General features: G+C 43.3%; 1 protein-coding gene across 7 annotated transcripts in view; it reads left to right on the top strand.

Moving 5' to 3' along the window:
- The window catches only part of mid2 (midline 2), a 151,308-nt gene that overhangs the window by 73,068 nt on the left and 63,058 nt on the right, over positions 1 to 15,182 (top strand). For all 7 annotated transcript variants that reach the window (XM_034597949.1, XM_034597945.1, XM_034597946.1 and 4 more), the window contains one exon: positions 1,552 to 2,441. In XM_034597949.1, the coding sequence (XP_034453840.1) occupies positions 1,608 to 2,441 (834 nt within the window). In that variant the 5' untranslated portion in view covers positions 1,552 to 1,607. The remainder of the gene's footprint in view (positions 1 to 1,551; positions 2,442 to 15,182) is intronic.

The raw sequence follows: 15,182 nt of genomic DNA, 5'->3' as shown, positions 1-15,182 counted from the left end.
GTTATATCAGACTGGACAGAGGAAGAAATGGTTCCTCTTCTTCTACTACTGCTTCAAAATGTGACATTGTCAACAAATCCATAAAAATGAAGTGTGTCGGTTTCCTGTCGGAGGCGAAACCTTGGAAAAATCAACCTTAGTGGGAAAAAAACTAAAGCTGTAACATCACTCTGCAAAACTACTTTGCTGAAGTAAAAACTGACATTGATGGATATATGTTAAAAAAATATTGACAATGTAAATTAATCACACAGAAAAAAAACACGTGTAGTGTGTAATAAATGTGAAGCCTGGAGTTTAAGTGGAAAAACAGGAGGCTGTTTGATCAGCTTCTGGATAAAGTTATAGACAAGCACTCATTTTGCTCAATCATTTCATGCTCAGCATCTCCTCACTTTGAAATATGACTTGGAGGAATAACCTGCCAGTGTCCTGTGTTCCCTGCCTCTTTATTTCACCTGTATTTTATTGTAATCTCTAAACTTAGTCATTTTTATGTGTGTAATGACCTTATCTTCAAAGAGGTCACTCACCGGAGTACCAAAAGTTAAAGGTATTTTTTTACTGATGAGTTATAAAAAGTAAAATCCAGCCCGCCACCAGTTAACCCTGCATGACGGGCGCCGTCTTTCAAACTCGACCTGGCCTAATGAAATTGTCACCATCAGCTATCTGAGGCTGTCTGGTTTAATGCTGTATTTTCACGGCCCCTGCTTTGTTTCTTTTAAAAGATGGCGAACTGCGCTCCTGTGCCCGTGAATCAGCGGCGGCGGGTGAATGGGGTGTGGTGGTGGGGTTATTGGTGATTTTTCATGTCAGTGGTTTTAAGGCCACCCGGAGGAGACAGTTTGATATGCAGCCTGTAAGGCGCTGAGATTTGGAGGTCTGGGAGAAGGAGGGGGAGGATCTGAAAATCAATTCTCCTGTTTTACTCAGGCCATGTTTACACTGTCCGGCTCGGAAGTGTTGTCAGGAATATGCTTTCAAAGTTAAAAATGTTTTTAGGGTTAAGGTTTTATTGCTCGATATACCATAGAAGGTGCATAAAATGTCAGTGGAGAGTGGGAGGGAGAAAGATGGAAGTGAAAATAAATGAAGGTAAAGAGTTTGTCAGGGTTTTGAGGAATGTAGAGGCCCTCTGTTCTCTACAACTTCCTCTTTCTCTGTCTTCTTGTGCCGCTGTGCATCTATCTCTCCTCTTCTCTGCTTTTTTATTCACTCCATTGATTTTTGCTTCCTCCTGACCATTCAGCCAACTTCTATTTCCTCCTTGTACGTTCAGTCATTCCTCTTCCCACATGCCTCCGCAGGAAGAGTCATGTGTTGAAGGCTGCTGCGAGTCTCCAGTTGTAAGCTGAGCAGCTGAGAAGTAGTTGTACAAGAAATATGTTTGTTAGGAATGATTTCTGCTGAACCTGCACAGCTCAGTCTGGATACTCTGGACAGTTAAATCCAGAAATGGCTGAATTATACAAAAAATTGCCCACGAAACAAGTATTTATTTGTAAATAGTGACTGAAATATTGATGCATATCTTTTCTCTTCACGCAGGTAACTGGCCAGCTTCTGTGGGATTTGATGTCACCTTCAGATTGGTTTAACTGAAGATGGAAACACTGGAGTCTGAGCTGACCTGCCCGATCTGCCTGGAGTTATTTGAAGATCCCCTGCTCTTGCCCTGTGCTCACAGTCTTTGCTTCAACTGTGCCCACCGCATCCTGGTGTCCCACTGCTCCACCAGCAAGCCCCTCGAGTCCATCTCGGCCTTTCAGTGCCCCACGTGCCGTTACGTCATCACGCTGAATCACCGCGGGCTGGAGGGCCTTAAGCGCAATGTGACGCTGCAGAACATCATTGACCGCTTTCAAAAGGCCTCTCTTAGTGGCCCCAACTCCCCTACTGAGAGCCGGCGCCTGCAGCCGCAGCGGCCCTACACCGCCACCATTAGCGGTACAGTAGCTGGAACAGTTGGCGGCGGTGGTGGTGGCACGAGTGGAAGCAGCGCCCGCGGCAGCCCGGCCACTTCCAGCCACTCCCACCCGCACGCCAACCACACCAACCACACCAATCACGTGAACCACACTAACGCCAACCACAGCCCGGCTGTTGTTGCTAAAATGGATCCACGCATAAGCTGCCAGTTCTGCGAGCAGGATCCGCCGCGTGAAGCGGTCAAGACGTGTGTCACGTGCGAGGTGTCGTACTGTGACCGCTGCCTGCGTGCGACACACCCGAACAAGAAGCCCTTCACCAGCCACCGCCTGGTGGAGCCGGTGCCAGATACTCACATCCGTGGCCTGACTTGTCTGGAGCATGAGAATGAGAAGGTCAACATGTACTGCTTGGTGGACGACCAGCTCATCTGTGCACTCTGCAAGCTGGTGGGGCGCCACCGAGAGCACCAGGTGTCCTCGCTCACCGAACGCTTTGACAAGCTCAAGGTTAGTTCCTCATGTCCTTTCCACTTTACAAAGCATGAAGTCAGATCAGCTACAATTTCTATGTCTTGCCCTCATTTTTTTCCTGTTTGACTTGTGTGATAGTGAAGGTAAGTCACAACTGGTAACAGGATTTGATTGAAAGAGAAATGATGATTTGCTCCTGAGCATTGAACCCATTCCCAGACACTGAGGGTCTCATATACAGCCTGCAACTTTCATTGTGATATCTTTGTTTGCAGTTTGCCAAACAGCAAAAATCTTTAATCCATCCATCCCTACCTTGGGGATGTTCACTCTGTGCATTTCTGTTGACTGTGAACTTTTGGTACAGCTACAATTGCATCATACACACTCGCACCAGCTTTTGTTCAGCAAGAAGAACAGAAAGACAGATCCCAAACAGAAAGAGAGAGAAAGGGACAATTGGGAGGATGTACTGACTAGAAGGGCAGAGAGAGAGGGAGAGCAGGAGGGAGGCCGTGCTACAATAGTCGATGAGCTGGCATTCCCTGTGGCCGCCTAGCTTTCAGAGGCTCTGCGAAAAGAGCAGGACTGCTGAATCAGGGTGAAACTGAACAGAGAGAGGCACTAGCTGGTGCTAATTCCCTCACTAAAGACCTAAAGCAGCCAGACACAGCAGCTGCTCTCAAACTTTTACAAATCAAGTGAAAGTACATACACATTAGGGCTGGGCAAGAAAACAATATTAATAATTATATTGCATTATAACTTTCATCATCGTTATAACTTCATCAAATAACAAAGTTTGAATATATAAATTGATATAATGTTGTGCATAGTGGGGATGTATAACCTATGAATTATTCTACATTTTCTGCTCATCAAGAATTTTTAAACCCACACCTTAATATAATTTTGGACTCATCAGTCAGTCCTAATACGCAACATGCTTCAGTCTTTCAAAAATAGGCCAAAAAGTCAGAGGTTTGCCGTCTAACAAACTGTACGATAAACTATTAGATATTTAAAGTGGATAGTTATTTTTGGATAGCTTCTATCAAACTCTAATAGCCATTAGGAAGGGCTCTATTGTTTACTGGCATAGAGGAACCCCCTCATTACTAGTTAACACTCTGGTTAAGGCTTTATGACGGTTAAACTGTTTTCATGCACCCCTGATACTCTGCTAATAAGCATCGTTATTGGTATAATAAACCAACTGACAGAATCATTCCGAGGAGTTCCTTCCTCCAACACAACACTTGAGCTAAATTAGTATACGGGGGAATAATATAACAGGCTCCGTGGTTCTTTTTAATTTTCTATAATGCATCTGCACAGATGACCAAACCAAAAATAACAGCGGTAAAACCTCACTCTGTGTCCATATTAATGTAGGAGCTGAAATTTACATACTCACCAGACATGAATTTTTAATGTAGAGATCCAGGCATAAGTATTTGCCGCATTGTCTAATAGAGATAACTCGAGTTATGAAAGCAAGACTGAGGTCGTGTATTTTTGGACGACCCGACCAGCTGGAGGAGTATGACAACACTTTTAACCCGTTGGCATCCTGCAATCGATTTTAAATTTATTTGGCAAAATATTTTTTTTATCATTTTTGGATAGATAATGGATGGACATTGGTGCAGTGATTAGCTTTGTTGCCTCGCAGTAAGAGGGTCCCCAGTTTCAATCCTGGTTCGGCCAGGGTCTTTCTGTGTTCCATGTCCTCCCTTTGTTTGCTTGGATTTTCTCTTGGTACTCCCGCAGATTGGGATTAGGTTAGTTGGAGACTTTAAATTGGCCATAAGTGCGAATGGTTGTTTGTTTCTGTATCTCGACCCTGTGATACACTGGCGTCCTACCCAGCTTGTACCCCACCTCTTGCCCAGTGTCAGTTGGGAATGGCTCCAGCTCCCCCCATGACCCTCAAAGGATCTGCATTATGGATGGATGGAAGAGTGTTACTCTTGCTTTTATTACCCCTCAGTTAGATTGGTGTAATTCCCTGTTTGCTCACGTAGAACAGTCGCCTCTTTGTCGTCTCCGGTAATAAATTTTAAAAAACGCAGCTGCTCGCCCTCTAATTGGAAAAGGGGAGCGTGATCACATTACACCAGCGCTGGGCCCTCTTCACTGGCTTGCTGTCAAATTCAAGATTGATTCTAAGATTTTGAACTGCTGCACCTTCACACTCCATCACGATCACTGGGGTCGACCAACCTGGTGCTCCTGGAGATCGAGGCTTTTTGCAGTGGCTGCCCCTCATCTCTGGAACAGTTTGCCCATCCATATCAGAGCCAGTTTCCATCACTACTTAAGGCCCACTTCTTCTCAGTTGCTTTCAATCTGTGTTGAGTTTGAGACCTTGATTTATTTCTCAAATATATATCATCTTTAATGTTTTATTGCTTTTGTTTACTTTATGCTCTGTTTATATATTTCTTTTAAAATCTTTTAGGTTTGTTATTTAACGCCTGTCCAACACTATGGTCGACTGTGGTTGTTTTTAACGTGCTTTTAAAATAAATGTTGACATGACTAATGGTGCTCTGAAAGGGTAAAGGGTTGAAGTAGCAGATGCAAAGCAAAGTGTTACAAATGGTTTATACTGAATGTTGTGCAGATTATCTCAGTCTTCAAATAGTTAATCTCCTACATGTTGACGTGCTGCTTTACTTACTAACTGTAAATCTTTGTAGATTATAGAAATTCCTCTGATGTTTTTCAGTCCCGAGGGAGTGAGGGCGTTTCCACTGTTTCATTGTGTGAACTGAATGTCATTGTGTAGAAATGGACACCTGAGAAAGTGCTTCACTGGCAGTTTCAGGGGCCGTATCTGTGTAGAGAGGCGTGTACTCTACAGTGTGTGTGGTTTTGTTGGTGGCTGTTCCATTTCGCACGGAGCATTTGGGCTTTTTTGTTGCTCTACAGTACAAAAGTGTGGGTGTAAGAATATGTGAGCACCGTTTCCAGTGACACTGTTAACACTCCACATGCAACAAAAACCCATCTCATTGGGTCCCTGAGGTGAACACAACAACAGCGGCGATGTGCTCCGCGGCATAAAACCTCAGTTTTATTTTAGTCCAAATGCAATTCCACGTCCTGTATTATTGATGATTTGCTCCACCCGAAACTTTGCCTCTCACTTTCAGTTTTATTTCAACATGTCAGCAGAATTCCACCTGCTCAGCACCTCTCAACGACCTGCATCGCAGTTTATTTTCACGAGCATTTGCCCTTTGGTGTGCCCTCCTCCCTCCACCTTCGGTCTCCTCATCCTCTACAGACTGTGGGAGAGCGCTGCTGTAAGTAGCTGGCTCTTCCGCGCTCTCCTCTTCCTCTCCACGTCGTGCCCGGCTGTGTTTTTTTTTTTTTTAACATTCCCCCGTCCAAGGCTTTGAACTTTCTGGACTTTGAAATCCCCAGTCGGCCCAAAATCTGGGAGGAGACGGGGCCCAGTCCGAGCTGGGGCTCAGCTCACCAGTGGCAGTGGCAGCTCACTTATAATCCTCTTCTCACTCGTGGCAGAGCGGAGGAGAGGGAGTCCAATTTGTGCAAAGCTAATCATGGAAGATGTCAGTAATATATGTCTTGCTCTGCGTCCTCTTTTTCTTTTTTTGTCCTTTATCCATTGATTGAGCTTTCAGTCATATGTAACTAATATTGCTATCGACTGGTCTGCTGCGGTTCCCGTATCAGCCTCTCTAATTGCCCGTTAGTCAATAACACTAACTGAAAATTTCACTCTAGCCTCCGTTTGACCTCCGCCTCCCTCAGTCTGATCTCTGACCTCTGGATTACCCTTCGCTTGCCTCCACTTCCTCTGTGTGCTGTGTACGCTGGGAGCTGCACTGTCACAAAATGATTTCTCACACATAATGGGAAAGGTAAGCTTCCCCTGGGCAAGGCGGGTGGATATTTCAGGAGAGAAAATGCCAACAAGTGCCGGCGCTGTAAGAGACAGAATGTGGCACAGATGAAACTGCAGGGAAGTGACTTAATTCCCTCAGCAGCTGTTAAGCAGAGCTCTTTGAAGCAAAGACATTTTGTGTCTTATAACTGGCAGACTTTGTTAATAGTGTCTTACTTTGATTCGCTTAAAAGACCCGCGGCATAAAGGTACTGCACTTTAGTTTTTAATTTGTTTTCACACAATCAGATCCACAGAAACCACTTCCAGCTAAGATACATTCTGTCGTAGCAGAGAATAGCTCATCACCTGCTGCTCTGGAAGTGTCTGTACTGCAGCCTCATTAGGATTTAAATTAGGCAAATGTTGTGGCAGTGCATCATCGCGTTCCAGAGGCTGGGTAGAGCAAATTAAAAAAGTGTGCGTTGCCCAGGACTTTAGTTGTACATCTGATGGAGCACTGCAAGGTGAAGAGAAAATCTAACTGCAAATGTTAAATTGCATCACTCTGGATTAATGACTGGTCAAAATTTACTTCACTTTAATTTGTATTCATGAAGTTGATGTTGCAACCACTAAACATGCGATTTAAGAGGTGACATACTTGAGTGGCTTTGATGTAGTACACTGATCTGCGAAATCTACAAGAAATGTGTAGCTGCTGTGTTCATGAGATGAGGGTTCGGTGAGAAGAGTGCTCACATGTGTACAGTAACTACGTAGCTGTGGCCAGCAGCTGGTTAGCTTAGCATATTTGCATAGCCAGTGATAAAGCAGATAAGATTTAAAGTGTTAACAGTGAATGTCAGGAGTGCTGTTAAGTGGAGTTTTTGGGGTTTGGACCTCAGCATACTCGCTGTTTCCAGTCATCACGATATGCCAAGCTAACAGTCTGCTGGCTCCAGCTTCATAGATACAGTACAGTCTGGAGAGTGGTATCAATCTTTTTATTTAACTCTGCATTCACAGGCTCCTCAGAATGTCCATTTTCTCTGGGTTGTAAAGTCCCAGGCTTTTATTGACTTGTTCAAAAATTCATTATTATACAATCTTTACAAAATTGGTTTGTTTATTTGTCATTGTTTTCTTTTTTACTCTGCTCCATCAGAGAAATTGTCGCCCACATCTTTGTGACAGTGTTTGCAACTCAACAGTATCTGAAGAGCCCAAGTCCTTGTTTGATGATATACAGGTACACAAATTACAATTAGAGGTGCAGAGGAGGCTGAACGAAGAATAAACACACAGAAAAAATCAGCTGATAAAGACACGCGACAGAGGCAGATATAGTTTCAACACATCATAAGAATAAGAAGTCGTCTTTCTCTTCTTTTCCGTATTACTGGCAGTTAATTTACTGACTCTCTGGCTCCTTGAAGGCTGTGTGTGCTATAGCAGCAAGTGCTAATGAGCTGACATGTCAGCAAAGCTTACTGCTGACAGTCCTGACTCTCAGACCGACAGTCGACATAAGCGGCAGATAAACTTAAAGACTTGTGATGTTTGACTTTCCTGCGGCGTCACATGCATGCTAACGCTACAGCAGTGGGATTTGTCATTTGTCATTGTGTGTGTGTGTTTCTGTGTGTGTGTGTGTGTGTGTGTGTGTGTGTGTGTGTGTGTCTCCAGTGTCTTGACAGGTCTTGACTTACTTGCACTAGATGATAGTCTGTTTTGCACATGAGAAGAATGATGAGCTATGTTAAATATTTCCAGGCGATTATTGGATTAATTCCTGTTTTGGAAGAAGCGAGTCATAGCACACTGAGGCCCCCCCCGCCCCCACCTCTCCTCCACCCCGTATCCTCTCTACCCTTTTGCTTTCTTTGCTTGCTTAACGCCCCCCCCCCCCCCGCTTCTATCTTCTACTTCCCTTCCGTCTAAGCTCCTTAAGCCACAAACTTTTTTACTGTGCAGCCCGTCTGCTCCTGCTGCTGACTGCGCCACCGCTGCATTCATGTACAGTTTTTGCTTTGCTAATTCCAGCAGGGAGTTCGCACACGTGTGCATGATCACAAGCATTTAATCACACCCACACTCACGTCCCAACTCTCTTTTCACACACACAGATTCAGGCCAAAACACAAAATACGGGTTCGGCTCACCTAATCTGACTATATGCCAAACACTGGCAGTAATGACTCTACGAGGAAATTAAAAAGGCTGCCATGTCAAGTGCTCAGCCAAGCTGGATTCTTCTTCTTCTCCTCCTCACTGTTTCTTTTTGCAAAGACTGACAACCTTCATATTATTATTATTTTGATCCCCCCCTTTCTGTCGTCGACCTCTCACACTGTCACTAAGTAAGAATGATTACATTTTGAGGCAGATCCAAATAAATGGCGAGATCCATGAATTTTGTTACTCTTTCTCTGCAGCATTTCTTAAACCGTGGCAGCAGCAGGGGTGCACATGCACGAACTTCGCTCTCAGATGCAATAGATTGCAAGTGACTGGTACACAGATTGAAAAATGAAAGACTACTTCTCAAACTATGGAATCTGACTGTCTGCATGGACACTAACAACTTTATGGATGATATTGGTAGCACACTGCAAACAGCGCTGCACAGCAATACAATGCAGCCTTGTTATGCGCTAGTTTTGCGAATGCAGGTACACAAACAACATCCTTTCCACCTGCTCTCTCTCACTCCTTTTCTCCCCCTCCCTCATTTGGCCTCTAGTCGGTCCATCTTGTTTTAGGTGACCCCCCACTCCTCCCTGCCCTCAGTCGCCCACACACCCACTGCAGCGCTTATGTTGCTGGTGAGAGGGAGACTCACAGCCCTCCAGTGTGTTCTGTGTGTAGGAGGGTATACAATCGCTTTCAAACCTATGAAAGCCTGTGCGGTATGTACAGGTGTGTATGTGCCTGTGAGCATGCGTGCGTGCGTGTGTGCGTGTGTGTGTGTGTGTGTGTGTGTGTGTGTGTGTGTGTGTCGAAGCAGGTCTGACATGTGTGGAGTGATTGGGAGCTGAGTGTGTGATGCCAAGGGAAATCATGGTTCTATCTGGAGAACAGTGGAAGATGGTGCACAATGAGTCATGCTAACGGAGCCGCCAAGACTCTAGTTGAAAGCTTTTAGTGCGTGTGCACGCTGCTTCTCTGCCTGCATGTGTTAACGTGCCTATCAGGACGCGTGCACGTGTTTGTGGATGTGCCAGAGCCTATACTTCACTTCACTTCACTGGCGTCCTGTCGATGCATCATGCATGTGCTGTGAAAAGCTGCTTTAATCAAACCAGCATATCATCAAATTTAGTGGGTCATGATAAAAGAAAGCTTATCAAGTCACTCCCGGCCATTGCATCATGCATATGCACAATTTATGCAGAAAGCAAGTGGAAAGCTTTTAAGGGCTTTGGTGTCAGCAGTGATACAATGCAACACAGGAGGAGGGAAATAACTCGCATTGCTCCTTTCTGACTGCTCTGTGTATGTTTGAGAACGATGTATAAATGTATCCATTCCATTTATCCATTATCTGATGCCTCTGCTCACCTCCATAAAACCAGAGCAGGGTTCACTTGGTTTTCTCACTTCAGGCATCATGATGCTGATAATCACTGCTGTAGGAGGCTCCCCTGAAATGAATCATATGGAGTAGATAATGCAGCTTCTCCTAAGGTGCATATCTGCAGTGTTGTCAGTGTTGTCAGTTCAGTAGGTGTCAGTAAAGTCTGCAATTAGTTTTCGTTCATTTCTACTTTTTTTACCTTCTTCAAAAAACCCACAAACACCCACTAACATTTGGCTTTTGTCTGCAACAGGAATGGATACAGTCATCATTCACTCCCCGGTCTAATGACTCTGCAGGAGGCGTGTTTTTTGGGCTCTAGCTCCAATTGGCGTTAATGAAAATATGACACACGGGTGAACGTGCCAATTTCTTCTATTTCTTCCTTATTATGGTAGCGTGGACGCTGGCGATTGGCAGCTGAATTTGAAAGAGGGACTGAAGTAAAAGATATAAAATTGCAACCATCGTCCCATTGTCACTGGTCTCCACGGTGCTTCCTCGTGCTGTGTTTCCTGCTTCCGAAGCATTGATTACAGACACATTCGTGACCTCGAGCATGACTCACTAATAGAAAGACAACTCTTCTGCTGACACTGGGAGAGGAATCAATCATCTTTTCTAGCTGGTGTACCCGCGTTAAAAAAACCTGCATATTGCCACTGCAATTATGGGTACCATTTAGGTATATTATAATTTGGTGTTATTATATTTATGATTAACTTATTCTGAATATAAACAAATGTTCAATTTAATGTTTAGTTTTTCTGATTATTACATTTTGTTCCTCGTCTGGAAGCCTCAAATAATTATTAAATCTTTGTAGAGTTTTATTGTCACGTGGAGTAAACACAGGATTCATCACGCTCCCTAGGATATAATTCCTCGGTACACTCTGCTCGGATTATTCTTTTCGAATGAAAATAGAACACTTAAAAAACACTGTATATCAGCACAAATATTTAGAAGGATCAACTAGCCTGGGTCCCAATATCTGTTTTTTAAATCCATGCAGGTTGACCCCTGCACGATTTTCTTTTTTGCCTTTTTCAGCTTAAAAACTTAACTTGCAGCCTTGTGTGTATTTTAGTGTGAAGCTGTAAGAAGTTGACAACATAGCAAAGCTCAGCTGAGCCTCTGACACTTTTGGCACTCAAAGAAAATCAGTTTAACATAGGAGCTGATAAATACAAGATGTGCGTCCCTGTCCTATCTACCATACAAACATATGCATCCATGCATGCCAGATTGAGATTTGTATATGTTGTGTCTTATTTTGTTGCAGAGGCTGAATGTGTGTGTACAACATGGTGCATCATAATGCATGGCTGATCATAAACTCATTACTATTTATGTATTTTAGTCAGATGGCTGGCAGCAGCTCAGCACAACATAAGAGGATTTACACATTAATCAACAGTGGAAAACTCTTCTCGCCTCTTGCTGATGTTATTTCTTCTTTGACTTCTGAGCATTTTGATTCCGTCCCTTTCAGACAGTGCCACGTTATTTTCCCTGCGATATCTGAGTAAGCACTTCCTGGTATTAATCTGCAGCAATCTGTGGCACAGATCACATTTATATGAGGAGAAGGGAGGTGCTCTGAGGAAACTGATGACACATGCAGTCTAAAAACATCACCACAAGGCCTGATTTAGAAATTACATTTCCGTGTCTCTGGGGAATTTGTAAGATCGTGAAAGTTTGATAAAGTCGACGGGTATATAACAGTTGTCTAATTATGTCGTGTGGCTTTGGGACAAAGGCAGCAAAGAATTAAAGGAGTATTTACACTGAGAGTGGAATGTCAGCATCGAACTCTCTATTCTCTCCTCCAGCGTATGTTTTGGTGTCTGTGCATGTGCTTCCTTTTTGCCTGGGCTGCGTGCGTGATCAACTCCACATCCTGTTGTGAGGCTGCCAGGCAGGAATAGTGTGTCACCAGTGGAAAGATGTTCAGTTTGAACTATTGACACCGGTGTGAGACGAATAGCACGTCGTCACTGGCCTCAGGACGACAGGGACCTCTGATTCATCCCCAAAACTTAAAATAGCTCTGTGGTCACTGTTCTCTGAGCTGCACCAGCAGAGCAGTAATCATGGTTTATAACAGCAATAAATCATTCGAAGTATCGGAAGGCTGAAGAATGAATTTAAAAAGGTTCATTGAATATTCACCCATTTAACTATTTCTATTATTCTTTTAAGTTACTTTTTTGCTTTGCTTGTTTGCCAAAGTTCTATAATTAATTATACACTCCTTTACTTTAAAATGTATGTTTAATGCTACTTTAGTCGATATTTGTGTATTAATAATTGATGAAACTACTGTTATGTGAGGGGTGTTAAAATATTGAAAAACAGATTTAATTATCCCGCGACCTTGTAGTTCTCCTCTGCTCTGTGGAACTTTGCTGAATTTTTCAGGCCATTGTTTCAGTTTTGTGGCCGACACAACTTTACGATTCACTTCACTGTCGCTTTCAGATCAGTGACGATTGCAGCCGCTGTTTTCATGGAATAACCCAAACCATGCGCCAATGCATTAAACAACCAAATAACCGGTTACATCAGGTTGCCAAATATATGATTAAAATGAATGCTAAAGTTTCACCATGTCTGTTGGAATGCGTAAAATGGCAACTTTGCTCTTTAAGTTGAAACATCACCTCTGTAAGCCTTAGTTCCTCTCTTCAATTTTACAGAGATTACAACTAGAAGTGTCTCTTGTTTTTTTGGAACTGGTTCTAATTTCCCATCCATAGTTTGCCTTGGCGATAGTTCTCATCGTACATTATCCCTGTTTAGTGCTCGTCACTTTTGGAAGCAGCGGCTCTGTCCACTTCAGTTTTGGCTCCAAGACAGCTGCTTTATTTTTCTCGCAGCTTCACTATCGCAGCCGCTTGAAATGTAAAACGCATCATTTCCCTTTCAGAGCAGAGAGAAGAAGAGCTCAGTGACACTGGCTGTTTAAGGCAGCAAATGACCAGAAGTGGATGTGGGCCATAACGCCTTAAGTTAGTGCGACACCAGTCCTGCCTCTTTAACATCATCTCATGAGCTGTGTTCAGTCTTTGCTCTGACGTCACTGAGGCAGCATTTCTTATCCTCTCACAAGGCCAACATTTTTCACCTTAAGCAAGACCATTAAAGTGTCAGAGCAAAATGACTTTGGTCTGAAGGTCAGTCAGGAATCGGTCGGATGAGAGAGAAAAAAAACAGTGAAATAAAGGAGAAGATTTAATCCAGAAGGATATTGGCAGTTGATGAATTTCTTTGAAAAAGCCCCAGATTTTCTGTCTGATCTCTGTCATTACTTAGGAATGTGATTTTCCTCCATACGTCAGCAGCAGACAGCTGGGTAAGAAACTGCAAGAGAGAAATGACAGAGAGTTTTTCCGATAGTTTAGAAGATTCAGCCTAAGATGTTTGATATGTGAGTCATTATTGTTTTATAGCAGAGGCTGTTTAGTGGTAGAATGGAAGATACAACACTCAAATTCATTATTGAGGTTAAGTATATCCTGTAATGTTGTTTTTTTTTAAAGACCTTGCACCTTGTCCCATCTCAGAACGTAATTAACTCTAACACATCTCTGGATTATGGATAGGGTTTACATTTAGATTTACCCATTTACCCACGACTGATTTCATTTATAATGTTTATTTTGACATTATCTTGAGGAGAAAGAAAAGGCCTAGTCGGGGATTTCTAAGAATGTGTTTGTTGCTTTGGCAAAGCTGAGCAGAATTTTAATCTCCCACACTTTTCTCCATCTTGACGCTCAGTCTCCGACACAGCTGCCTTAGACAGAAATGTTCTCCACTGCGTTCCAATCTCATGAATCCAACGCTTCCTGAAACGCGCACTCTCAGAATACTTGCACACAATATAATAATTAGCATCATTATCTAACACAGTCACACTGACAAATGTACAGGTTTGAGTAGGAAAGTAGATTGTGTATTTTCTGCAGTTACGTTTGCATTGTTTGTCATTAAGTTTTCATTTAGGAAACAACAGAAAAAGTTGGGAAGAGTTTTACCAATTCTAAACACACATTACCATAATCTGGATTTGGACCAGCAAGCAAAAGTCAATCAATGTAGAAAATACAACCATTGTTTCTGGTAGAAAATAGAAAATGTCTGCATGTGTTTAGATTGTACATTTAAAAAGTTGTGTTTCCTGTATTTAGCAGTTTGGGGCTGGGGTGCTTAACTGCATGGAGACTTGTACACCTCAAATGAACCTGTGTGTCGTGTGAGGGGCACCAGACATTAGAAGTTCAGTCCACGATGTACACGTTTTTTAGATTTACAGGATTTCGGACAGGATTCTGCCGCAGGAGCTGGGAGAAGAGGAACAGCCGGACAATAAGTCTGTGAACTGACTTTGTGATGTGTCGTTATCTGGGAGCTTGTACATTTCATGTGGCACAGAGACTGAGAACACAGGTTAACAGCGCTGTGCTCCGACATCCCGCTCTTAAAGCCGATGTGGGGTGCTGATGCATGCTTAATAGCATGCGGGGCCCCTTTTATGGCTTCTAAAAAGGGACACATCACCTATCCTCTCCGGACACTGTAGTGGTGACAGCAGCAGCCGCCATCCTCTCCACTAAAGCTCCACAGAGAAGACGCATCATAACAACGTGTGCATCTAAGGTCGTGCATGCAGCACTTACATGTAGTTATCACTGACTGTATATAAATGGAGCTTTAATATGCGGAGGGATTCGGGGGTTAATCACGGTAGGATGGATGGAGGGGGACGGAGCTGCCGTATCTAAGTCCCGTCAATACACAAGCTTGACGAATCATGAGCCAGCCTCACTTATATAGCAAACCTTCAAACCTTTTGACATGTATTTTGACTCTTTACTTTGGTCGATGTCTCTTGTGCTAACATGGAGGAGGCAGGGTTTATGATCTATACCTCAGCCTGCCACCAGGGGGAAATCCAGACTTCAGTTTTGGGGAGCTGTCATGTCAACCTATGGGAGTCACCATATGTGTCAAGATTATTATTTCTCATGTAATGTTATACGTAGCATGAAATAATGACAAACACACACACGCACCAGCAATGTAGACTTTTCCTTTTAGTTTCAATTACATATATTTTCTTAACTGATCTGTCAGCGTAAATGAGATTTAAGAAAATAGCCATAGTTTTAAAAGTCCATCCACATGCAGTATTAAAACAAAGACACCGGTCGTCTCTGTATTTGATAGCAGTGGCTGTTTCAGCTCTGTATAACTTCTTTAGAGATTTCCCTTTGGAATGTGCTGCAGCTGCCTGTGCTCGTAAAAGCCACCCAGCCAATACCATTAC

The sequence above is a fragment of the Hippoglossus hippoglossus genome, chromosome 10 (genome assembly GCF_009819705.1).
Source record: "Hippoglossus hippoglossus isolate fHipHip1 chromosome 10, fHipHip1.pri, whole genome shotgun sequence".
Taxonomy (NCBI): domain Eukaryota; kingdom Metazoa; phylum Chordata; class Actinopteri; order Pleuronectiformes; family Pleuronectidae; genus Hippoglossus; species Hippoglossus hippoglossus.
Note: the sequence above shows the minus strand (reverse complement) of the source record. Positions and strands in the feature narration are given on the sequence as shown.